We start from the raw sequence: 23,390 nt of genomic DNA, 5'->3' as shown, positions 1-23,390 counted from the left end.
AATTGATCCGGGCACAACCCCTTTTCCTTGTGGCGCTCTGATTTAAGCCTTTTAGAGGTTAGTGTCTCTTGGCCACGATATAATTCGATATCTCTTCCCCTTATCCAACGTATTAGTGGGGCTTTTTGTGGGGCTCAACATTACACACCTACCGCCTGCCGTAGACATACTAGCTCGGGGGTTGATCAACAATTGTTCGAGGCTTGTGGAGACTTGGCTCTGGTTGACAGCTTGGAAATTGGGTGTATCTACATATAAACATAGATCAGAAGCACCAGCCTTTTATCGAACTTCCATAATGTTGGCCGATCTAAAGTTACTTGGTTATTGCAAGACCGGCAGTACCGGCAGAATAGCTAGGCGGTGTCTATTCACTTTCGCAGAGCCCCACATTGAGCTGCATCAGTGGTCACATGACAGTGGGGGCCACGTGAGCTAGCACCCGAATAGGGAAGCGAGTGCCGCAGATACGTGAGAAAGGGGCAGTGCGGATCCCAAACATATACACCAGATTTTAGGCCGCCCGACATGGCTTTCCATTTCCGCTTTAGTGCTCACCCCTAGCCGCTTTTTGCTCACTGAGTAAAACTGAGCACGTCCCTGAGTATTACATAATCATTAAACTTGCTCACTGAGCATCGCGGGAATTGCTAAGGACACCCCTTGCTCACTGAGCATCGCCTGATCATTACGTAAGCCGGATGAACCCGCTCACTGAGCGTGACCTGAGCACTCTGATTTGCTCACTGAGCATCGCCTGATCATTACATAAGCCGGATGAACTCGCTCACTGAGCGTGACCTGAGCACTCTGATTTGCTCACAGCTCACTGAGGAGCATGATCCCCCTCACTGAGCGTGACCTGAGTACTCTGACTTGCTCACTGAGCATCGCGGGAATTGCTAAGGACACCCCAACTTTTCGCTAACGGCACCCCATTTCTTAGCTAATACAACGCCTTATGTAACCAAACCTCATCTTATTGGCTCAATTTTCTGCACGACCAAGTGGATATTGCTCAAGAGAGCCACACCGCTTGCCCCCTTCATCACAATGGGCCTTCGCCGCCTTCAATTTGCCCACCGAATCGCGACCGTGCGACGATCGACCGCGCGAACGACGAGGAATTACGCGCCAACATGCAAAGCTTTAAGGCGGACATTCGCGCATGGAGGCCGAAGAATACGCGGTTGGCCTACGAGTCGAAGCAGAAGGAGTTCACGGTAAGTACTAAGGATCCTATAGTTATGCTTTCCTATCTTCTATGGAAGGCGCGCCCACCTACCTAGCCACCTCGCCTAGGACTAAGCTAACAGGAGGCGAGGCACACGGCAAGGATTCGGAAGAACGCCCGAATAAGCTCTCCATGCTCTACCGAGCTATGCCAGAGCTTGCTGAGCAGCTTGCCGCCATGGAAGCCAGGCAGGTCCGATGACGCAGGAGACGTTGAAGAAGATGGAGAGGGAGATGACGAAGGAGATGGCGAAGAAGATCGAGGAGATGGGGTCAAGGCAAGACCAGATGGCGCAGGAGATGGGGAAGGAGATGGGGAAGGAGATGGGGAAGGAGATGGGGAAGGAGATGGGGAAGGAGATGGCGGAGATGATGAAGGAGATGGCGGCCAGGCAGGCAGCGTCTTCAGGTAGCCTCACAGTTCACCTAAACGCTCCGCCGCAACCACAACAGGCCATGCCGCAGCCGCTAATTCCGACTGCGATCTCGAGTCACCACGCTTCCACCCGGGCTAGTGTTGAGCCTGCGTCGCGCGCCGATTCGCCTACCAACCAACCACCAGATGTGGCGCCCAAACATCGGATGTGCCGCGCATTAAAGACGGTGGAGTCGTTGTGGCGCGAATGGACAGTCGGCCTGCAAGGGGGCCCGTCGATTGAGGCCCTAGATCGGGATTGGAGCTCACAGTGGAGGGCGGGTAGGCCGAGTGAGCTGCAGTGGTACTCGCTGCGACACGAAGCTATTCGAGAAATCAAGCGAATAGCGTCCGCGAAGCGGATTAGCGAGCACGCCGCCATGTTGCAGGTTAACCTGCGACAGCAGCAGCTGCGCTGCTCGCTTGACCAACTCTGCAAGCGACTGCGCGGGGAGAGAAAGGGTCGAGCGCAATAGGATCGGATCCGGTTGTTGTTATGCATGTTGTGCCTGTGGTGTATGTATTGTATTGTATCTTTTTTTTTCTTTCTTTTTGTATATATAGGTATAGCCTAGGCTAGAATGTGAATGTGAGCCTGAACCCTGATCCCTGGTATCTTTTCTCTTTGATTATACGCTAGGAAGTGAACTTGTGGTTGTTTAGGAGGGAAAAAGGTGAGGTGTTTAGTGTCTTCGTCTACATCCCGACCGGCACAACAACGGGAGTAGTAACCGCCGAGTTCTTACGGGGCGTACCAATCTTTCGCTACCAATTCGGGCGTGAAATTTTCCTGGTTCTGGTTGTGTAAGCCGTTTTTATTATTTTTCACCCTCAAATCGACGAGACAACGACCTTTTTTCACAATAACTGGCCATCTAATGTCGAAATTTTTTTGGCCGAGTAGTGGAACAGGACCCCACCGTAGATATCGTCTTGGTATGATTTGGGTGCTTCGCTAACGCTCAGCAATAAAACGCACTTTATCACGTTGGAACTCTCAAGTTCAACTCTACAATATCACATTATGGCTGATACCAGTTCCCCCGCGCTCCCCTTGGAGCTCTGGAGCTGCATTGTGTCACATCTACCCAATGCCGACATAAAATCTTTGCGTCTGACATGCAAGCAATTCAACAATACGGTGTCTCTTCGACTCAATCGTGTTTTCTTATCCGCCAACCCCCTCAACATAGAGGTCTTCCACAACATTGCTTCACACGACAAGTTCCGCCATAAGGTCAACGAGATTATCTGGGATGAGGCGCTCTTGCATCGGGGTCCAGCACGATCAGCTGAAACTAATGGGGGACATGAATTGCTCTCGGACGAGGATGAACCCGATAATAACAGAGAATGGGCTGCAGATTACTTATTATACCACCCGGAATACATAGAGGACATCATTGAGAGCCATGAGTATGAAGAGGGAGATAGGTGTCCCAGATGGTTCAAAAACGCTTGTGAAGAAACACTTCACGTTCTAAAACGCCGGGGAGATCGTGATGTGGACAGGCCCGACCATACCGCGCGCAAAGAACAGGTTCTCGCTCAGCCTTTAATGGGGGAGCGCTGGCAACATTATCAGCAGTTGCTGCGTCAACAGAAGGATGTTCTTGCCAGTCAGAGTGACCTGGAAGCGTTCGCGTTCGGCGTTAAGCAGTTTCCTGCCCTCAAGAGAGTTACCATCACACCTGCAGCTCACGGCAACCTCATCACCCCGCTTTACGAGACCCCTATGATTCGTGCTTTCCCGAAAGGGTTTAACTACCCCATTCCTCGTGGTTGGCCGTACCCTAGAGCCATTACGGATCCCGCTCTTTCATATTCATGGAATCAATACCCAGAACTTAGAGATCGGTACCGCGGGTTCCGCACGGCAATGCGTGTCCTCGCCACCGAACCCAACTTTGTTTTTGAGCTGGTGATGACCGCCAACTCTGTCCCTACGGGAATCAACTGTACAATCTTCGACGAGCCCTGCGAAGAGTACAATCATTTCGCTAACGTGCTTAAGAATCCGGGCTTCCGCCGTCTGGATATTTCCTTGCTTGTCAGTGGTGAAATTGAGGAAGAGTTCGAAGTATGCTCGCGATCACTGCGTAATGGTCGTCTGTGCCGGGCACTTGGTGAAGCAAAAGACATGGAAGAGTTCAGGCTGCATGCCCCATATGATGAAAACTTCGGCTATGACGACGCATATCCACTGGTCCCATTACAGAGCATTGTGCCTGTGGAACAATGGTCGAAACTGCGCCATTTCGAACTCTCCGGCTTCGTTATCTCACAGAAAGATTGTGTCTCTTTCCTCAAGACGCTACCAAAATCCGTTCGCTCCATTGAACTTGGTATGCTGCACTTCCTCGATGGGGACTGGTATAGCATGCTGGAAGAAATCAGGCGAATGGTATCGGAGAGCACGCTGTGGGGAGACCGGGATGCGGGATCAAGACCCAAAATTACCATCGGCGTGCCAATCACGCTGAGCCCTACATATGGACACGGTATATGGGTTGAAAAGGAGGTAGAGGATTTCATCTACGGTGAAGGAGGAAATCCCTTTGAGGAACGTTATCCCCTTAAAATCCACCTTGGAGTTGGTGTGATGAGGGATGCATTGGAGCCCGATTTTGAACGGCCACATGACCGATACAAACTTTGATACAACTGAATATTTGTAAGGAGGATCATGACTCCAATGAATACTGATTTGAACATGTGCGTACAGGTCCATTGTCGGCCCATTTAGTCTTTTTACAATTACGGGAGTATATACTCCGTAGATTGAATGGTTGAATGGAATTGAGAAGCAAAGAAATTTCTGGCTAGTAGATACATAAACCTAGTACATACGTACGCGGTATTTCGTGGATACAGCCGCCATCACTCGGTTTCAGAACGGCTTCACCCATGACGCCCTACCCCCAACTTGGAAAATACCCACAATCCAGACAATGGATCTCCACCAAGGTGAACAATAAGCAGTACTAGTGGGAAGGGTTGTGTGGAGGGAAGAAACTGTTGAGCTACTCCGTAGTCGAGGGTCTGTTCTAACGGGCTTTGAACGCAATGGATGATCACCGCAGAGATTAACATCGACGGTCGGACCAGTGACCCATACGATCGTCTGGAATTACGAGTGGAAAAGGGGCTCAGCCCTCCAGGGCTTGAATCCTGTGGCGCCAGTGACCAGGATGTATTTATCCCGATTGGAATCATGCTACTAGGACTCCGTAGTTCGAATCCAGAAACCAAGTTCATCAGCCTATCGACCGATGATGGAACTGCCCCGTGTGGGGGTAAATCTGCACCACGGCTCCGGGTTGGTGCAAGAATTGTATCCCGACGTTAGTGCGGGGAGCAGGAAAGGCCTGGGATAGAATCGACCAGGGGCGTGGTAGATCTATGTCATTGAACGTCTATATTCCTCCTGAGATATGTACAAGGCAGATCAAGCGAAAGTATTCGCCGCACCACGAATCCACATCATAGCTATAACCTATCTATTTGTGCTCCCGTAGAACCTCCTCCGTTGTCCGGACAATAATCTCAAAGGCATTGCGGACATACTTCTCTTCGGCCAGAGCGTTGGCACTCACCACGCGGATGACTTGTACACCATCAACGACCGTAGCAGTGATGAAGATCTCGCCCCGCGCATTGACCAACTCAGAGACCTTTTTGCTCAGACTATCAGCGACTTCATCTTTAGCCACACGATCAGATGTTCCAGTGGATTCGCTAGAGACTTTCTGGGGGTTCTTGACACGGAATACTGTCAAGCCAAAGCTTGGCTTCGTCACAATCTCAAAGAGATCAGATCGGCCGCGCACCAATCCCGCGAAAAGATCTCCAAGCTCGACACCCTTGCGAATGTGCGCTTTCAGACCGTTGAGACCATAGCTCCGCATCACAAACCAGATTTTCAGGGCGCGGAATCTGCGGCCGAGGGAAATAGACCAGTTACGGTAGTCAATCACAGTTCCCATATCTGAATATGGGTTGCGCAAGTATGTAGGTGTAATATCCATGGCATTGGTCAGATCCAATCGATTCCGGACGAAGAGAACGCTTGGGATTGTTAGCAAAAATATGACCACGTCGATCCGTTCCTATACATCGACCGAGACTTACCTGGCATCGAAGTTGACTAGCAACCACTTATGCATGTTCATATTGAAGCTGTCAACACCCTCTGCAAAGTTCTTCGTGATATACTGCCACTCGTCTGCAACGAGGGCGGCACCAGCGTATGCAGCATCAACATGCACCCAGATGCGCTGCCACGCGGGCTTTTCTTGTAGGACAGCCTTGATCTCTGCAAATCGGTCCACACTGCAGGTGTTCGTCGTGCCAAGGGTCATGGTAAGGTGGTACGGAATAAGTCCGTCCTTGTCACACTTCTCAAGAACCTCGCGAAGACGAGGACCAGTCATTTCCATATTGTCTTCCAGCCGCGCAGTCACACTGCGGAACCGGGTACCCGCAATCAACGCACCCTTAGCACCACTGCTGTGGGTTTGGTCACTAGCAATGGCAACCATTTTGCCCTGGACCTCGAACCTTCGGTCCTCGTACTCTGGGGTACCCTCCTTTAGACCTTCGGCAAGAACTACCTCACGTACTCGCCTCTCACGTGCGGCAACAATGATAGTCGCAATTGCATCGCTCGCACTATTCTGAATTACGCCGCCGCCGTGGTTCTTGGACGTGCTTAGAAAACACTCGGGCAATGCGAGAGCTTTCGCGACCCAGTCCATCACGATGGTCTCCATTTCCGTGCATGCTGGTGAACATAGCCAGTTGAATGCAGGAGCAGTGAATGCGGCGGAATACATCTCGCCCAGAAGACTGGGATATGTGACGCAGGCGGGGAAGTATGCCATGAAGTTAGGAGACTGCCAATGAGTCACGCCGGGCTTGATCTTAGTGTCAACATCTTCCTGGATCTGATTCCAGGTCTCAGGCTCATCGGGAGGGTCCTCTGGGATGAGAGGGCGGAGGTACCCAGGCTCGACCGCGGGCAGGACTCGGCGTTCGGGGACACTGTCAAAGTAATTGATGACTACATAAAAGTTTGGTTAGATTGAGGCCGATGGAAATTGCATATGGAATAAAGAAGGATCAGCTCATACTATCGTCAATGGCCGAGTGCGCGGCAGTCTTGAACTGATCGCGATCCATGCTGCGGGCTGAAGATCTGCAACGCGGGGTACTTTGGCTAGAGAGCCAATATACCGCAATTGGTGGCACAATAGAATATGATAGAGATAAAGGATAGGATAAGTAATAAATACTAGTGAGATCTGCAGAATTGAGGCCACAGCGAAACGTGGGATAAAAAATCCGAGATGTCGAGCGAAGGGCGCGGGGAGATCGGAACTGATCCGGCGGAATTCCAATTCCACCCCCAAAGCCTCGGAATATTCCGACTTTCCGAAGTACAACTGTCAACTGTCGAATAGACTCATTCTCTTGATCGCATAGGGCCGATACATGTGAACATATAGAAACCTTGAATACCTATCATGAAGCCGATGATGATCATTCCGTCTATTTAGCTTTCTTCCAACACATTCTCCAGATTGCCCTCCTCAGTCCTCGGGTTGTCGAATCCCTGGTCATATACCTCCGCCTCCAGATTCTTCCCATTGATTTTGATTTTCTCCATTGGCAAAAACACGAACATCATGCGACACCACTCTGTATTACTTCGGTTGCGGAACGAGTGTGCAGTCCCCCTCTGCACACTGACATCGCCACGATGCATCCGCCGACTTGCACCCGAGTCTAGCACAAGATCAACCTCCCCATCGATTATCACTCCGTAATCGATGCTCACAGTTCGGTGCATTGGTGTTGCCTTGCCAGGACGGAGATCAATCAGGCGGAAAGCAGTTCCCCCTTCAACTGTGATCCCGGGGGGTTGATGCAGGAACTCGTCGTACATGGCGACGTCGGCCTCGGCGTCAACCGGGGTTGGAATACTGGTCGTAGCGTATAGCAGGGCGATTTCGCCATCTGCTCCCGTTGGCGTTGAGGGGAGGTAGTCGGGGACTTGAGCGTGGGAGATGAAGATTGCTTCGCCGTCGGTATTGTGGGTGGTGATGAAGCGGCGGATCATGGGGAGAGGGTTCTTCAGATAATCTTCCGACATGGTGAGCTAATGTAGAGGACATTCAATAAAACAATAGATAGAGTTAGGAGATATGTCAAGAGGCATAAGTATGTTGTGATTGAATCAATTCCAGACGAACCAGTCACATCATGATGGCATCATTTAGAGATACCGAAGTAGGTATAAGCATAACTCTGTTCCAGGGTTACGCGGAAGCTAAATAGGCAAAAGCAACAACATGCCCGGCAGTTGCTAACAATGGACACATACACAGGACATAATTTGCAAGGAGCTAGGGACACGCAGGTCTGTTCGCCATCATCTGTCCAAATTTGTCGTTCAGATGTTGCTCCAACATCCGTTTATGCCCGTTTGACACCTTCAGTTTCTCCTTCATGCTACCGGCGAGTTTCTCAATGCACTCGTCCAAACTCGGGCCATCCCCAAATATGTCCGTACCATCTTTGGCAGCGATCGATTCTTGCCAGAGATCCTCCAACTCATCCGCCCATCCAACAGCACCAGCCAGTCGACGAACAACATCATCGCAAGTTCCCAAGAGGCACACATCCTCATCTCGGTTACCAAGATCGCCTGCCCTTTCATTGTTGATCAGAACCCGAGGGACACCCCGGTTTACCAGACGCGGGAGTCTAGAGCAAGGTGCCACCCTCAAGCTAGTCCCCATGACAAGCATCAAGTCCGCCTCGAGAACCTCTTTCTCCTTTTCTTCAAACTCAGCCGGCAACGGCTGCCCAAAGAAAACAATATCCGGCTTTATCGCACCCCCGCACCCATTCTCAAGACAATAAGGCACCTCGCCCGCCCGAATAGCCTTGTTCATGAGATCATCGGGATAGTGCGACTTGCACTTATAGCAGTGCTGGCTCTTCCAGTTTCCATGAGTATAGAGAAGTTTTTCCTTGGGTACCCCAGCATCTTGCTCGAGTCCGTCAATGTTCTGAGTGAAGAGAAAATGGAGCAGGTTCTTCTTCGCCAGCAATGCCAGGAATGCATGGGTGAGTGTTGGTTTGAGGTTTCCCGGGTGCCGTGCCCGAGCAATCGCGTAAAATGGCTCGGGCGTGTGGGAAAAGTAGTTGATGTGGAAGACTGCTTCTGGGTGTGGCAGCCTGAGAGGAGCGAGTTTATCATACAGGCCTGTGTCTGGAGATCGGAAGTCCGGTATCCCAGCGCCAGTGCTAATACCGGCGCCCGTCAACACGACGATTCGGGTGGCTTTTCCATTTTTGATGCAGTTGGCGATTGCTTGGATGTCGGATTCCATACTGGATATTGTGATCTGATGCGGGGGCTTTGTCGGACAGATATCGGATCAATATAGGTACGTATTAAGTGAAAGTATCCGATTGTTTTGATTCAGGGTGGGCAAAACAGAGGGGTATGCAACAAACTAACATCTGACGTGTCAGCGCCTTGGTGCTTTACGGTGAGCAGAGCCTCATATGAGATCGGCAGTGCCCAGAAACCAAGTGGCCACTTTCGATTGCCCTCGGCTTATGCTACTTCCCACGAATACAGCCCGGCAGCTGATACGTCACCTTTTAGGACCGACATGAATTGAAATCACTTCCGAGGTCAAGACTGACCCCAGAACGTATGCTGTGCTTTGTAGATAGCTATGCACTTACAAGCCGCGAATGATTGTAAAAACAGGGGATTGTTATTCAAAAATATACATGTACATTCAATCATAATAGTCAAAGAATCTAGATCTGCTCCGATGAGTACAGGCGAACCGGCACACCGAGGTCATGCGACATGGTAAGGGTCGACAGTTTGATAGGCTCACTACGGGGATGCGGGTCGGCGTTCTCAAGAGTATCAAAGTGCTGCATCAGGCGAACAACAGTATAGCTTGCCTCGGTGAGGGCATATTGCTCTGCAACATCATTAGCACAATACTCCATGTGAGGTGCAATGTTCACCGGAGAAGAAGACAGTTATACTTACGACCGAGACAGATGCGTGGCCCGCCATTGAAAGGCAGGTATTCCCAACCATGCTTAGCATTTTCCTCCCAGCGCTCGGGACGGAAGAAAGCCGCGTCTTTACCCCAAAGATCAGTGCGGCGGTGCATAGCGTAAACGCTGTAGCCAACCGTGGTATCCTTCTTAATGTACACTGGGGATTTGCCGTCCGCACCACCGCCAAGAGGCAGGGAAGTGTCCTTGGTTGACACGCGGAAGTTGAAAGGCACAGGAGGTTGCAGACGAAGGACTGGATCTCGGCATTAGTCACAAAAGTTCACGACAACATGGCTGTCCCTCTCACCTTCGTTCAAAACATGTCGTAAGTAAGGAATATCCTTCAGCTTCGTCTGAGTCACTTCCGCCCGCGGATTCTTCGCATCTCCAAAGACCTCGACTATCTCCCGACGCAGCCGATTCCACGCTTTCGTATCGCGCGCAAGGTAGAAGAAAACCGAACTAAGCAGACTGGCCGTGGTATCACGTCCAGCAAGAAGAATGTTAAGCATATTATCGCGCAGCAGCTTTGGATCATCGGTGTCCTCCGCCAGAGCTTCAAGGAAGATATAGCGACCATCGGCATTCTTCTTCTCCGGGTTACGCTTGGATTCCAAAGCACGGTGCACATAATAATCGACGACTTCGTGAACGCGACGGTTCGCCTCGCGGAATTCCTTTGGGTTGACGAGCCAGTACAGACCCTGGAAGCGCGAGCGGGTAGAGAGGTAATCCTGAGCCATCCCAAAGGCGTCGGCGAAACCCTGTGCGCTGCCGACGGCGGAGTTCTCCAAGACGCCAGTCGTCTCGGATGGGGGAGCATGCAGCCAACTGATTCTCCGAAGAGGAAGTGTGTTGCTGAGTCCAGGGTTAACAGGAAGAAGAGACGCTGGATGTCGAAGCTGCTCCTGTCCTTGGGGATCAGGTTGATGAGATGGGAGATGTGGGCGTCCAACATGGTCAAATCAGCCACCTGTATTTTTGTCAGTTGGATTTGTCTGATTTCGAGCATATATTCTGCGATATAATTTACCTGGTCCCTGGTGAATTGCGGGCGTAATAATCCACGTGCGTGCGACCACCCTGCGCCGTCGAGGGTGAAGATGCCATCGCCCAGAAGGGGGTCGAACTGCTCGTGTCTTGTACCGAGGCAGAAGTCCTTGAATTGAGTTGCAAGGATGGCTTTGATATTTTCAGGCTCAATCGTGGTCATCAAATCCCGACCGAGAAAGGTTTGACGATAGGTGTTTCCATACGTCTTGTATTCATTGGTGAGATACTCGATCCATACCTTCTCACGGACAGCCTTGCCCAGACGTAAAAATGCTGGGATACCGAAGAAGGTAGTGGGACCCGAGCGAGCAGGCTCACAGCCTAGGGCTTTGGCTTGTTGACGGTGGCGATGAGCCTGGACAAAGTAGCGCAGGATCACGAAGACCGCAGCCAGCGCACCAACTAATGTGACAGTCGGATTAAGCAACATCATTTGTCGCAGATTCGAAGAATGAACTGGTGTTGGGGAAAAAAGAAGCCATCACGAAGTTATATATTTTCTTAGAATTAAATGAAGTCATCGGCCTCGGTCGTTCTTCATGTGAGAAAAGCAGATCGCAAGCAGATACAAAAGGGGAATAGGGCGAAACTATGGAGATCGGAAGAGGCAGAAGAGCTCGTAAGAACACGAAATGAGCAAATCAGAAGAAGTCAATATGTCGATCCTTGCCTTTATTGGCTCTTAGGCTCAAAGCAACTAAGCCATTCCTTCAATGCTTTGTACCAATATCCCCGAGAGATCTCCCCGGGCGCAAACGTCGTGCGGAAATCAAAGCAATGCTCAGCATTGGGCATAATGTGACCAAATAGCGTATCCTCCGCGGTCTCCACATTACACTTGGGGATCTCAGTGGTGAAGGAGACTCCATGCGGGGCCGACCTCCCCGTTGCGAGCGGGGACAAAGTGCGCCAGGGATCAAACTGCCCGCCACTCCAATACACATTGGACGGACGAATAGTCCACCCGCCGGTCTCCGCATTGGTCGCATCGACCTGTGGGTGTTTAGGAAACATACCCTTCTTCACGGCTTCGGGGAAATTACGGTTGCAGTAATCTTGCGCATAACCGAGGGTTTGATACCTGGACAGCAGCGAATGATGGCCGAAATTGTTGGTCTGGAAGTATCCCCATTCGGTGCAGTACTGCCACGTCCAGCTGATCGCGTCTGGGTCGGAGGCTGGCGGGGAGAGAACGCACGAGAGGGGCTCGCTGGGCTCGAGCTTCTTGCAGTTTGTCTCGAAATACATGTTGACTATCTGCGTGAAGACTGGCCATGATGCATAGCGCTCTGCCGCATACTTTTTCCCCCGGCTTGCGGCGAATCCGCGCGGGGGCGCTGGCGCGCTAGTCTCCGGGTCGGTTTCCATGTGCTCGCAGAATGAGCCTAGACTGCCCAGGCCTCCGCCGAGGCCGTATCCTTGGAAATAATTGTAAATGACTGCGAGAGCGGCGGTGAAATCCCCGTTGCTGTTTTGCTCGGCGCCCTTGCCAAAGAACTTCTGCTTGATGGCGGCTGCGGACTGTTCGCTTCTTGATAGCTGCTCGTCGATGTACTCCAGTGCCGCTTTGATGTCCCTGGTGCAGTTCAAGTACCCGTTTGCCACGACACCATCGTACACCTGCTCGAAATAGACGCTCATGTCGATTTTTGCTTGGACGGGGGCCGAGGAAGCCCAAGAAGCGTAGATAGTATCTGGATACTCGTTTCGAGTGAAGGCAGCTCGCATTCCAGCGTATGAGCCTCCGATCATGACCCATGGGGTAGCATTTGGGGTCAGCTCGATATCTGTGTAGTTGTCGCGGGCGAAAGTGGATGCGAAGTATGGCAAATCTGCCAGAGCTTGCTGAGTGGTGAGGTACTGGAAACGCTCAGGCTCTGTATCCTGGCTGACGTTGAAGGGCAGAGATTCTCCATAGTATCTATCTGATGTTAATTGGGTCCGGGGCCCTGCCAGAGAGAGAATACGAACCGGTGCTCCCACACGATACCCATTGCACCGAACTCCTCGAGCATCTGATAGAAGAACGAAGTCGAATTGCCCAGGTGGACTTGGGCAGAGGATTCAGCCGACGACTCTCCAACATCGTACACGAAGACCGGCCCACCCTCCTTGTAATGATCCTCAGATACCCAATAACGGTTTAGGTAGTGGCCAACCGAGACGTTGTGGTGATCGATTGGGAGCTACCAACGGTTAGCATACATCTTCCCAGTGCAGAGACTAAAACCACTTACCAACGCATACTCCGCCTTGACAATTGAGTCCAGCTGCTCAGTCGCGACATTATGCACCGTTGTCTTCTGCGAAATCAGCGTGTCCGGGTTAATTCCCAGCTCCGCGGTAAGCTTCAAATTCCTCTTGAACACCGACGACCCAATTCCCGTTGCTGCAGCTGTACCGGACAGCGCCGCGAGGACCGCAGCCCCGCGAACCATAAGAGAGAGATGCATGTTGACAGTGCCTCAGGGGTTTCTCAAAGCCCAACCCAGGACACGGATATAGAAGAGCTGTTGATGATTCCTTTTCCGGGGGACCTTACGGAGTATATATGCATTACGGAAATGGGCTACAATTGATTAATAGGGGGCAGAAGAGGATACATTGGGTCATTACCCCGAGAACAATACGATAAGAACAATATGGTTGCGTTCGTGGAAAGGCTGCAGGCATCTGGATGGATTGTGGATTCGGATAAGTGGACACCACGCAGGGACACCCGAGACAGCAGCCATCGTGTGCGGCCAGTAGCTGTCTCTGTATGACCCGGGTTCAACCAGTTTAGTTTCGCGGAGGAAGTTTGCCGTCCTAGTTGAATGTAACCTACCTAAACTCATCGGACGAATGTGCTTCCAAAGTCTCGAATTAATTAGACACCTTTACCCCTCGATTTTCGCGTTGCTATCTACACTCCGTACAGGCACACTCTCATCACCCTGCTCCGACGTGCATTGCATTAGTGAGGTAGCACTGCTTGGCCCACGTTAATTGACTATCACTGCCGGATTCGGCAACACTGCGATCGTCCTCGCAGACAAAATCCAGCGATAATATCGAACTACTGAGATCTTGGTGTTTATTGAATTCGATCAACTATGTTTGTTTGTCTCAGTTCCACGCGTATTTCCGCATCTGGAATACTAAAAACAGACACCACGCGAATCCCCAGTTCCATACCTGGCGTCGATCACACCCAAAACCGGGAGACCCGGTTGAGCTCCGTTATTGGCTGGCCCGTCGATCTCCAACGCTGGTCCGGACTCCGAACAATAGCCGGGGCTTAGTATTGTTGTTTTTTTTATTTGTGGTTTGCTATCGGTCTAATTAGCTTCACACCTCTCGTGTCCGCCTCAATTTCGGGACAAACTTGATGTCTCGCGATCGTCCGATCTGTCGGACTGGAAGCGGTAGCCCAGAAATCTGGAATGTTGGTTAGGAATGTCCACCGGCTCTGCGCTGCAGAGGGATAACTCAACTGTCAACATGCACGGATTTTAGGCCACGCGAGATGGATTTCCCTTTCCGTCTAGCACTCACCCCTTGTCACTTTTTGCTCAGTACTAGTTAGTTAAAACTGAGCACCCCCTTGACTTTTACATAATCTCCTCGACCACCAGCGCATCCGTGGAGACATGTCCTGCATGATCTCTTAAGTTGTCCTAGAGTATGATCGCGTGGAATAGCTGCTGAACGCTTTGGGAAGTCGAGTGATAAATCACTCAGTAACACTATATACCTACAAAAGTCAACAGGACATGTGTACCTTACCTTTCTAAATAAAATATCAACAAAGATTCTCTGTCCAGTTGGCAGTATCTACTTGTAGACTTTAGACCATAACCACCAACTACTAGCAGCTAGACGGGCCTTTCTGATCTCTCTGGACGGACACGAGCTCTATATAAGCGCATCAATTCCCTCAGCAGCCTACCTGGCCTATCTCAAGAATCAATCTTCCAGACTTGACCCAGCAGATTCTGCGAATCCATTGATACGGGCCATACGATATCAGAGAGGATGAGAAAGTGGATAGATTCTCCTGTACCGCCTCCGCACTGTAGTTCAGCCATGAGGATGGACACTAATACTCCCCAAAGGGCAAAGATGGCTCATTGCCCGAGAAAGAGCGCATGAATGGAGTCAAATGCCCATCGCGACAAATTTACGGAGGGAGATCTGGACCTGGTCTTGGAGCTAGATTTCAGATGAGACAAAGATCGATCTAAGAAGATGCAACCTCGCTGGAAAGGGCCTTGTCTCCTCCAAGGCCTCAATGCGGTACGGGCGACGATTCACGATAGGCCCAGGCCTGACTTTGATACTATCGGCGTTTTATTGCTAGGCAGAAAATTAGTAATATGCAATAACATTCGTATTAGATAACTAACTAGATCACTAACTAACCGTATTTCACAAGCGAGTGGCCCACGCAAGCGAGTGGCCCACCTTCCCCTACCCTCTACATTTAAATGCATATATCTCAACCAAAACGCCATTAAATTGAGAAAATTAACTAACTGGTCTATCTGGACATGTTTCCCTTCTATGTCCTGGTTTCCTACATATTCCACATGCCCGGGGTTGTTTCACAGGCGGTTGTGAACCCGATGCTTCAGGTGAACCGGAGGCGGGGGTAGGTGCTTCATTTCCTTCCACCGGCCTTGAAAGTAATTCAGAAGCTTCCTCAACGGCAAGGCCTTCTTCGGCAGGTATCTGCCTCCTAGATCGGTTGCGCTTTTGCTTCGTCTTCACGTTTTCAGCGCGTAAATCCCGATTCTCCTTAGCGAGTAAAACAGCGTTATACATCGCAATCTGGCAACCCTTCACAAGTTGCTTTAACGCGCGATCTGATGGGCTCGGTGGGCTTCGAGATCCCGAACGAAGTAAAGCTTTGATTGCCGAAGCCTGTCGACGTAATTCTTTTTCGGTAGAACGGGTTTTTGGTGTAAAATTCAGGCTTGATTCGCTACCCCGGCTCGGAGGGGGGTCGGAGTTCGAAGTTGGACATCGAGCTTTGAGATCACTCGATCGGGTGAAAAGGGAACCAAACCAGTTGCTGCGAAGCTATTTTTAATAGTATCCGATTTGAAAGCTTCATCTCGTGCGATAGGGTACACATCAAGAAAGTCGAGTTTGTCGACGTGGTTGGTCCCGTTCCGCATCTTCGTTTCAACAAACCGGCCGTATGACCGCTTCAACGCCGCAAAACAACCGACATCGAGAGGCTGTAAAAGATGAGAGGAGTGAGGAGGCATACAGATCGGAATAATATTGTTTTCCGCGCAAATTTCGTCGAATTTTGGGATTAAATGACTCCCGTGGCCATCGAGTATCAAAAGTCGATACCTTCCCTTCGTACGCGATGTAGTCGAAGGAATGAAGAGCTTTTCAAGCCAGCGTAGGCCAATTTCATCCGATGTCCAGCCATTAGGACTAACCTCCAATCGCCAGCCCTTCCGTAGGTTATCGAACCAGGATTCGATATAGTTCTTCCCTTTGAAGATCACACATGGAGGAAGCGCCCAACCCGACGCGTTCGTACACTCGATCGCGGTCACCCACTCGCGATTCCCGGGCTGTAGAAGTGAACGCCGACCGTAGTAGTCACTCCTCGTAATAACCTTTGCCGTTGCTGTCAATCCCATTGCGAAACCGGTCTCGTCAAAGTTATAAATGTCATCGGGGTCGATCCCAAACTCAAGGACAGTTTTTTGCACAAGATTAAACCACTCCCCGATAACTTTCGGGTCTTCACATTGCGCGCGCTCGTAATTATAGCGTCTCGAGAATCGGGAGGAAAGGGTAGGGTGCCGTCTCACGAAATTCGTAACCCAGTTTTCGCCGACCGAAATGGGAGGGGTGTTTCCGCGGTGCTGAAGGAGAAGATCCGCCATTTCTCGGACTGTAGAATGCCGGGGGGCTCCGCCGCGAGAATCCATAGAGAAGATCCATTTCTCAAGCGTTTCCTCCTCAGTTTCCGTCAATTTGTGTGAATTTGCGCGAGAAGTCGCGCGGTCTTTGACGCCGCGAAGGCGGCGGCGCAGAGTGGATCTGGGCACATCGAAGTGACGCGCTACTTCACGTATAGTGGCAATTTCGTTATTTTTGATAGCCTTGAGAGCTAATGAGATCCTACCCTCTTGCTCTGTTGAATTTCTAGAGCTGCGGGAGCGAATTGGTGGCATGGTGGGTGGTTGAAGAACTAAGTTGCTAATCTACGGACGCGTTTTGGGGAAGGTGGGCCACTCGCTTGTGAAATACGTTAACGTATTCCACTAGCGAGTCGCCGATCCAAGCGAGTCGCCATCTCCAAACCACATAGTAAAATCGATAAAATACAACACAGTAACTCAACAACGGTGGCCTATACGGCCTCACTCCTATAGCATAGCATCTTTTAGGTCATAACTAGCATCTATAGGGAGTTTGAGGAAGATCCAAGACTTCATGCTTGCGTTATATAGATATCTCGTTTTTGGCAGCGTATTTTTCAGTATTTTTTGGTATCACCATAATATAGCCTTCTAATCTCTTTGAAATTGATACAGAACGCTAATTAGTCTTATCAATGGCTATCGTGAAAAAAGGAGATAATACAAAGTCATGGTTGTTGAGATATCAATGTAGGATAATATCGCATTTACTATGTGTTTTGGAGATGGCGACTCGCTTGGATCGGCGACTCGCTAGTGGAATACGTTAACTAACTACCTAAGTTAGTTACTCATCAGTAACTAGTTAACTAGTTAATAACTGCTTAGTTTCACCATAAACCTAGGCTACGTACTATGACTGCCAAAATGGGGGCTGTGAAAGAATGGATACAACAGCGAAACCGGGCTGTGTACTGATACCAAGGACAACAGAAACTAAAGACTGTCCAATCTAGAAGATCACTCTGAATGAGAATAATAATGACACTGATTCTTGCTATCTAACGAAAAGGGATTCAGGGCCCCTGGGGTTTGTGTGCCGACATCACTCGGAGAAGAGTTGATCCGACGAGGGTGGAGCACAAACGCCAGGCACCAGATGGAATCATGGAATCCTCCATTCCTGACAGAACTGCATTCGCCGATTCTTTTAATTCCTTCTTCTACCTCGGATACCAGGCGAATAGCTTCGCCTAGAAATCACGAAACTCCCGCTTGAACGATCTGGCGACCACTCCCATCACCGGCGGCCTGATCGGCGTGGGTCGAGGCCTAGTTTGCACTTCCGCAACACAGTACACTCAAGGTGCGATGGTACGTCTCACCAAGAGAACACGAAAGGATTGCTCGAAGCAAAGCAACTGCAGCTTGCCAGCTTCAGGTTCTTTTGGTGTGTGATCACACGCCACCTCATCTCACGGAGGACATGTGTTATCCCCACTTGACGAGAATGACGACAGAGCCGGATAGCCAAGCGAGGATGCAACTAGCCGTTGCAGACGAAGCAAAGAGGAACCCCAGAGTATTTCAAGAACCAGGGGCACTGCACTATCGTTGCTGCTCATGGTTCAGGCCATGACGCCTTCTCGTCACGAGTGGCAGAGGAAAATAATCCGGGTCTCCGAGAACGCATACCATCTGGGGTCGACCGGGTCGTCCGGGAAGATGATCGGACGGTCGGAGCAATTTCGCAGCTATATAACCGGAGCAATGTTAGTCATTCAGCTTGATACCAGCGGAAATCGAAGAAGAAGGTATCAAAGTATATACAGAAAGCAAGAACAGTCCGAAAACAGATGAAAGGCCACACTTACATTTCGATTCGCCGCGAGATACCCACCCTATGATGCAAATGTTAGAGGGGAGTAGTTCTATGCCCTCCGACGCTCAAGGGGGTCCATCTCCGAAGGATGGTCGATCTCCTTCTCCAGGCGAAAAGCGCCCAGCGTCGGACATCGTGGACTTGGATCCTGAAGGTGGGTTGCCTGATGGCACTCAATGCCCTTGGTCTCGACCATATTCCGGTATTGACGACGATGGGGATTGTGAGATGAGGACAAAGAACCCTAGACTGCGAGACATGCGAAAAAGTACACCAAAGCCGAAGCATTCCAGTCTTACCAGGCCCTCGCAGCGATGCATTGTACAGGAATCGCAGGGAGCTTGCCCAAAGATTCCTGGACCGTTATGCGCGCCAAGCTTGAGACCGACGTAAAGTGCAATACTCTTGATATCAGCAAATTCATCAAGACCAGGCGTTCCAGAAAGCACCCATTTAGAACGCGCTTGCAATGAGGGCAGGGATGCCTCTTTTCCTTCCCCGGAATATGGGTATTCGTCAATCACCACATGGTGTGGAAGAATGCGTGTGACGACCAGACGTGTATACCGGCGCGTAATCAATGACCAATTGGCCATAGTCCTCCGCGTGATATTGCGAAGCAGCCTGTTGCAAGGCGGTGTCGTCTTCGGCGTCGAAGTCAAGATCTTCGAATGCGGTGGTCTTGGCGTCGGGGTTGGCCACGCTGTCAGGCAGGATGATCGTGTGAGCGTTTGGATTTCCTGACTGAACGGTCTCAGGTCAAGGGCACGTATACCGCCAGTCGCTTGAGGCACGCCTCATCGGGATTCGGGATGTGGTGAAGGAGGTACTCAAAAAGCACATCTAGATGGCGACTTCCGGACAGGGACCGCAGGTGCGCAGGCACGTATGATGGCGGGGAAAGCGACAAGATTAATACGTCCCCAGCCGAGGAGAGAAACATCAACCAGCTATTTGACGCATTGGAAACGCGACGGAGAGTGTCTCCAAGCCGGTGACCAGCATCCCAAGGAGTCTCTTGTAATGTGCAGTGTGATGACCCACGTTGGGATACAGAACTGGATCCCCACACTAATGCTGCTCTCCCAAGGGCTATCAGTGCGAGAAAAGCCTAGGGAAGACTATCCTGGGAGCAATACAAGTGACTGATCAGCTCGGGGCACTTCCTTCTGGTTCAGACGAGGATAGGGTACTCACCACCCCGTCGGAGTGTATGTCCTTGCCGTATTCATAGCAGCATTACGTTGATGCTATTGCGGAAGGGTGCTTATGTGCAGGCTTCATACTATCGGGAAGAAGGAGTAAGTATGGAGATCCCACAGATGGAGTTGGGTCTTTGTCGGACGATTGCCCGTTGTTACTTACTTCACAGAGTCTTGTTCCAATCCTTGAGGTCTTTCCCACCTAGCCCAAATGGTGGTTTGTTGCGAGTCCCGATTGGAGGGCTGCTCGAGATGATGGCCACGCCATCGATGCGACCCTGAACCGACGGTGCGCATGGGCAAGATGTTGGACCCCGAAGGCAGGAGCTCCGTCACTCGTGGATCGTCCGAAGGAAGCGATGACCCCTTAGTGTCCGCGTCATCTGCAGTCATCAGTATCAGCTTTCGTCGTGGAGATGGCCCGCAGACTCGGGGCGATGCATTTGAAAAGGAATGAAAAGAGATCAAGGGAGATGGGGGGATCCTTACCAAGAGAGACGAGGGGTCGAGTCCCCACGAGGCAGCGAGGCAGCCGAGGGAAGGACTCGCTTGGGGCCCTTGATTCTCTACTCGGACGTCATGCGGCGCCTCATCAACCGATTCCGCACATGAGATTGATCAAGAACCTCGTTGTGGCCGGTATATTATTGTCGGGGGGATGAAGGTTGATGGGGGAATCGATTGAGAAAGGGGAAGATAAAGTGAGAGGATAGAGGGCACGACAGTTCACGCGACACATGATCACGACACCGCGAGCTTCGCGCCAACTGGCAAGTCTAGGTATCCCTACGAATTGTCCCAATATTCTCTCGGTTCTTCAACTTTTCTTCTTCTTCTTCTCTCCATCTCCCTTCTCCTCTCCCCTTCTCCTCTCCCCTTTCTCCTCATCTCTTCTTCTATTCCTTTCTCCTGCCTGCTTTGGTCGTTATTTCGATTCCCATTTTTTGCTACAAGATTTTCATTGAGATAGTTATGGGCGAAGCCACTCTGTCCGCGCAGAAAGATCTACTTCGGTACTAAGCCGGATTGACCAAAAGCCTGTGGGTCGGAGCAATGATCCGTAGCGCAACTGTCTATTATGCTTATCTTGATGCACCTCACCTGATCTCCTCCTCCATTCTTCTCTTCTCCTGTCTGATTTGGTTGATAACTTTGATTCCACTCCCTCGGTTGCAAGGTTTTTACCTCCCGAATTACCCCCTCGACAGCACGAGGTTGGGAAAGTGCCCTTCGTGTGCCAGTTGCGAAAAATCCTATACATGGAGAGCAGTTTATTCATAAGAGGGAGAGGCTAGCGAGCACATACACTCTCCATTACCCTGGTGTGGGTGCCGAGTTCCAGACGCCTGTTCATATGTTATGGTAGTCGGTACATAATCCAAGGGAAAAAGGCTGTTGCCGTTGCTAGCTGTCATATGACATATTGCTGTTGCCCCGCGTCAGTTGTCCTTGCCTAGGTTGTGGGTAGTCCAGGCTCTCTTTCTACTACAGATTCCTAATTTGCACGTCCTTTCATCACATGCTATTTTCGAAACAATACGTACTCACACGAACTTTTCTTACGAACACGTTCTTTTCTGCCCAAGAGGCTCCTTTGTCAACAACACACTTTTCTCACTTCTTACTTTTGTGATCATCTCAGTCACCTCTTACCCATCAAATTGCGTATCTCCACGCACACTATTCTATTAAATACATACTACCGATTCTCATCCTAAAGCCCCATTTACCAGGCCGGCGCAATAGCAAGGATGCGGATCGGTAGTATGTATTTGATATGATAGTGTGCGTGGAGATACGCCTTTGCGCACTTTTCTCACGTGATGGTTCTGTGATCATCTCAGTCAACTTTCGCTTCACCTCTTACCCACGCATCCCATCGCGTACCTCCACGCACAATATCCCGTCAAATACATACTACTGATTCTCATCGATATTGCGCCGGCCTGATTATTACCTTGGGACTTCAAGGCCCATCTACGCATTTGACTCAATCCGTCGGAGTTTTTTATTCATGTAAGTGGTCCGAATAGGCCACTTGGGGGTCTTTTACTACGCCCATAACACTGACACGGCTGATATATTAGCATTAAATCATCATGGCGGACCTGAAGCGATATGCAGAGCTGCCACCCGAGTTGATTGTTGAAGCTGATGATCTGGGAGTTCGCGGTTCCAGCGCGGATAGTCGAAGTTGCGGAACCCTGTCACCCAGACATACGACCCGAGGAAGACCTTAAAGAGCCTGGCTTGCTATGGGATAGGTTTTTGTCGCTCAATTCATGCATCATTTTGCTTTGCACCATTCTCATTCGGGCCACCAACGAGCAAGCCCGTGCGCTTGGCTTTTCTGGCGGTGGCGAAGAGCCAGCGATGTTGGTCGATCCTTTCGACGATTCATGGATCGACAGATATAAAGCACTCTGGATGCACACGAACCCCACCGAGGACACAGACCGATCTGCGACATGTTTCTTTGAATCGGTTGGCACCGAACCATTCAACCTCCGTACCGACAGATAGCTCTCGGATATCGCAATCAAATGCCTCGAGTATAGATACCTCGAACATAACTTCGCAGTCGTACCCTCTGGACTGTATGATGTGATCAGAAATCTCAGTTTCTGCCCACCTGCTAGGGCTGAGTCGAAACATTATCCTCAGATCTATGTCCGGGAACACCTGGAGAAACGCTTGAGCCTCGGGGAAGCGTCTGAAGTATGAGCGGTAAGAGAGTGTTCTGAGCACATCATACAGTCCAGAGGGTACGACTATGAAGTTATGCTCGAAATATCTATACTCGAGGCATTTGATTGCGATATCCGAGAACCATCTGTCTGTACGGAGGTTGAATGGTTCGGTGCCAACCGATTCAAAGAAAGATGTCGCAGACGGGCCTGTGTACTCGGTGGGGTTCGTGTCCATCCAGAGTGCTTTATATCTGTTGATCAATGAATCGTCAAAAGGATTGACCAACATCGCTGGCTCTTCGCCACCGCCAAAGAAGTCCAGCGCACGAGCTTGCTCGTTGGTAGCCCGAATGAGAATGGTGCAAAGCGAAACAATGCATGAATTGAGCGACATAAACCCATCCCATAGCAAGCCAGGCTCCCTAAGGTCTTCCTCGGGTCGTATGTCTGGGTGACAGGGTTCCAGAACCTCGACTATCCGCGCTGGAACCATAAACTTCCAGACCATCAGCCTCAACTCGGGTGGCGGCTCTGCGTATCGCTTAAGGTTCGCCTGTTTGGGCGGCTAGCCACGGTTTTACTGTAGGGCGCTACTCGTTATATGTTCTCAGTGGGTCTATGGCTAACATGTTCATATTTAACTAAAGGTCCAGAATGAGGACCTTCAAAGCCTTATAACAAAGCCTTATAAAGGGCTTTGATAACGGTGGAGGCCATCTGTTTTCTGGTGGCCTCCACATCGGCGGGATGAAGTATCTGGCGATCAAAGTAGATGATCGGAGCATTTATGGCAAGAACCAGGTAAAATCTAAGAACTGCACCCCTATGTTATGATTTATTAAAAAGACATGATTTTAGGGAACGGGAGAGGGTGTTTGTACTGTCAAAACAAAACAGACAATCATCGTTGCGCATTATCCTTCAGGGGTGCAATATGGGAAG

General features: G+C 50.5%; 9 protein-coding genes across 9 annotated transcripts; 2 read left to right on the top strand and 7 right to left on the bottom strand.

The window, feature by feature from the left end:
- Nucleotides 1-1,139: 1,139 nt before the first annotated feature.
- On the top strand, nt 1,140-2,124 carry N7515_007155 (transcription activator GCR1-like domain-containing protein; the record flags this gene model as incomplete). The annotated part of the gene is made up of 2 exons (XM_056667899.1): nt 1,140-1,223; nt 1,423-2,124. The coding sequence occupies 2 exons, from the start codon at nt 1,140-1,142 to the stop codon at nt 2,122-2,124; spliced, it is 786 nt and encodes a 261-aa protein (XP_056521495.1).
- Nucleotides 2,125-2,672: 548 nt separating this feature from the next.
- On the top strand, nt 2,673-4,307 carry N7515_007154 (F-box protein; the record flags this gene model as incomplete). Its single annotated transcript, XM_056667898.1, has 1 exon — nt 2,673-4,307. The coding sequence occupies one exon, from the start codon at nt 2,673-2,675 to the stop codon at nt 4,305-4,307; it is 1,635 nt and encodes a 544-aa protein (XP_056521494.1).
- Nucleotides 4,308-5,148: 841 nt separating this feature from the next.
- Nucleotides 5,149-6,829, bottom strand: N7515_007153 (putative aromatic-L-amino-acid decarboxylase; the record flags this gene model as incomplete). The annotated part of the gene is made up of 3 exons (XM_056667897.1): nt 5,149-5,716; nt 5,780-6,710; nt 6,781-6,829. The coding sequence occupies 3 exons, from the start codon at nt 6,827-6,829 to the stop codon at nt 5,149-5,151; spliced, it is 1,548 nt and encodes a 515-aa protein (XP_056521493.1).
- Nucleotides 6,830-7,202: 373 nt separating this feature from the next.
- N7515_007152 (cupin domain-containing protein) lies at nt 7,203-7,802 on the bottom strand (the record flags this gene model as incomplete). The annotated part of the gene is made up of 1 exon (XM_056667896.1): nt 7,203-7,802. One exon carries the CDS (start codon nt 7,800-7,802, stop codon nt 7,203-7,205), a length of 600 nt encoding a protein of 199 aa, XP_056521492.1.
- Nucleotides 7,803-8,055: 253 nt separating this feature from the next.
- N7515_007151 (Sirtuin family) lies at nt 8,056-9,048 on the bottom strand (the record flags this gene model as incomplete). The annotated part of the gene is made up of 1 exon (XM_056667895.1): nt 8,056-9,048. One exon carries the CDS (start codon nt 9,046-9,048, stop codon nt 8,056-8,058), a length of 993 nt encoding a protein of 330 aa, XP_056521491.1.
- Nucleotides 9,049-9,490: 442 nt separating this feature from the next.
- N7515_007150 (cytochrome P450) lies at nt 9,491-11,234 on the bottom strand (the record flags this gene model as incomplete). Its single annotated transcript, XM_056667894.1, has 5 exons — nt 9,491-9,663; nt 9,735-10,001; nt 10,056-10,579; nt 10,624-10,721; nt 10,782-11,234. 5 exons carry the CDS (start codon nt 11,232-11,234, stop codon nt 9,491-9,493), a joined length of 1,515 nt encoding a protein of 504 aa, XP_056521490.1.
- Nucleotides 11,235-11,473: 239 nt separating this feature from the next.
- N7515_007149 (putative serine peptidase, family S28) lies at nt 11,474-13,254 on the bottom strand (the record flags this gene model as incomplete). The annotated part of the gene is made up of 3 exons (XM_056667893.1): nt 11,474-12,722; nt 12,773-12,987; nt 13,039-13,254. The coding sequence occupies 3 exons, from the start codon at nt 13,252-13,254 to the stop codon at nt 11,474-11,476; spliced, it is 1,680 nt and encodes a 559-aa protein (XP_056521489.1).
- A 2,499-nt stretch (nt 13,255-15,753) lies between these two features.
- Nucleotides 15,754-16,986, bottom strand: N7515_007148 (uncharacterized protein; the record flags this gene model as incomplete). The annotated part of the gene is made up of 1 exon (XM_056667892.1): nt 15,754-16,986. One exon carries the CDS (start codon nt 16,984-16,986, stop codon nt 15,754-15,756), a length of 1,233 nt encoding a protein of 410 aa, XP_056521488.1.
- Nucleotides 16,987-19,072: 2,086 nt separating this feature from the next.
- On the bottom strand, nt 19,073-19,357 carry N7515_007147 (uncharacterized protein; the record flags this gene model as incomplete). The annotated part of the gene is made up of 2 exons (XM_056667891.1): nt 19,073-19,259; nt 19,326-19,357. 2 exons carry the CDS (start codon nt 19,355-19,357, stop codon nt 19,073-19,075), a joined length of 219 nt encoding a protein of 72 aa, XP_056521487.1.
- Nucleotides 19,358-23,390: the final 4,033 nt, after the last annotated feature.

This window comes from Penicillium bovifimosum (genome assembly GCF_028826915.1).
Source record: "Penicillium bovifimosum strain IBT 22155 chromosome Unknown utg000005l_segment0_segment0, whole genome shotgun sequence".
NCBI classification, from domain to species: Eukaryota; Fungi; Ascomycota; class Eurotiomycetes; order Eurotiales; family Aspergillaceae; genus Penicillium; species Penicillium bovifimosum.
Note: the sequence above shows the minus strand (reverse complement) of the source record. Positions and strands in the feature narration are given on the sequence as shown.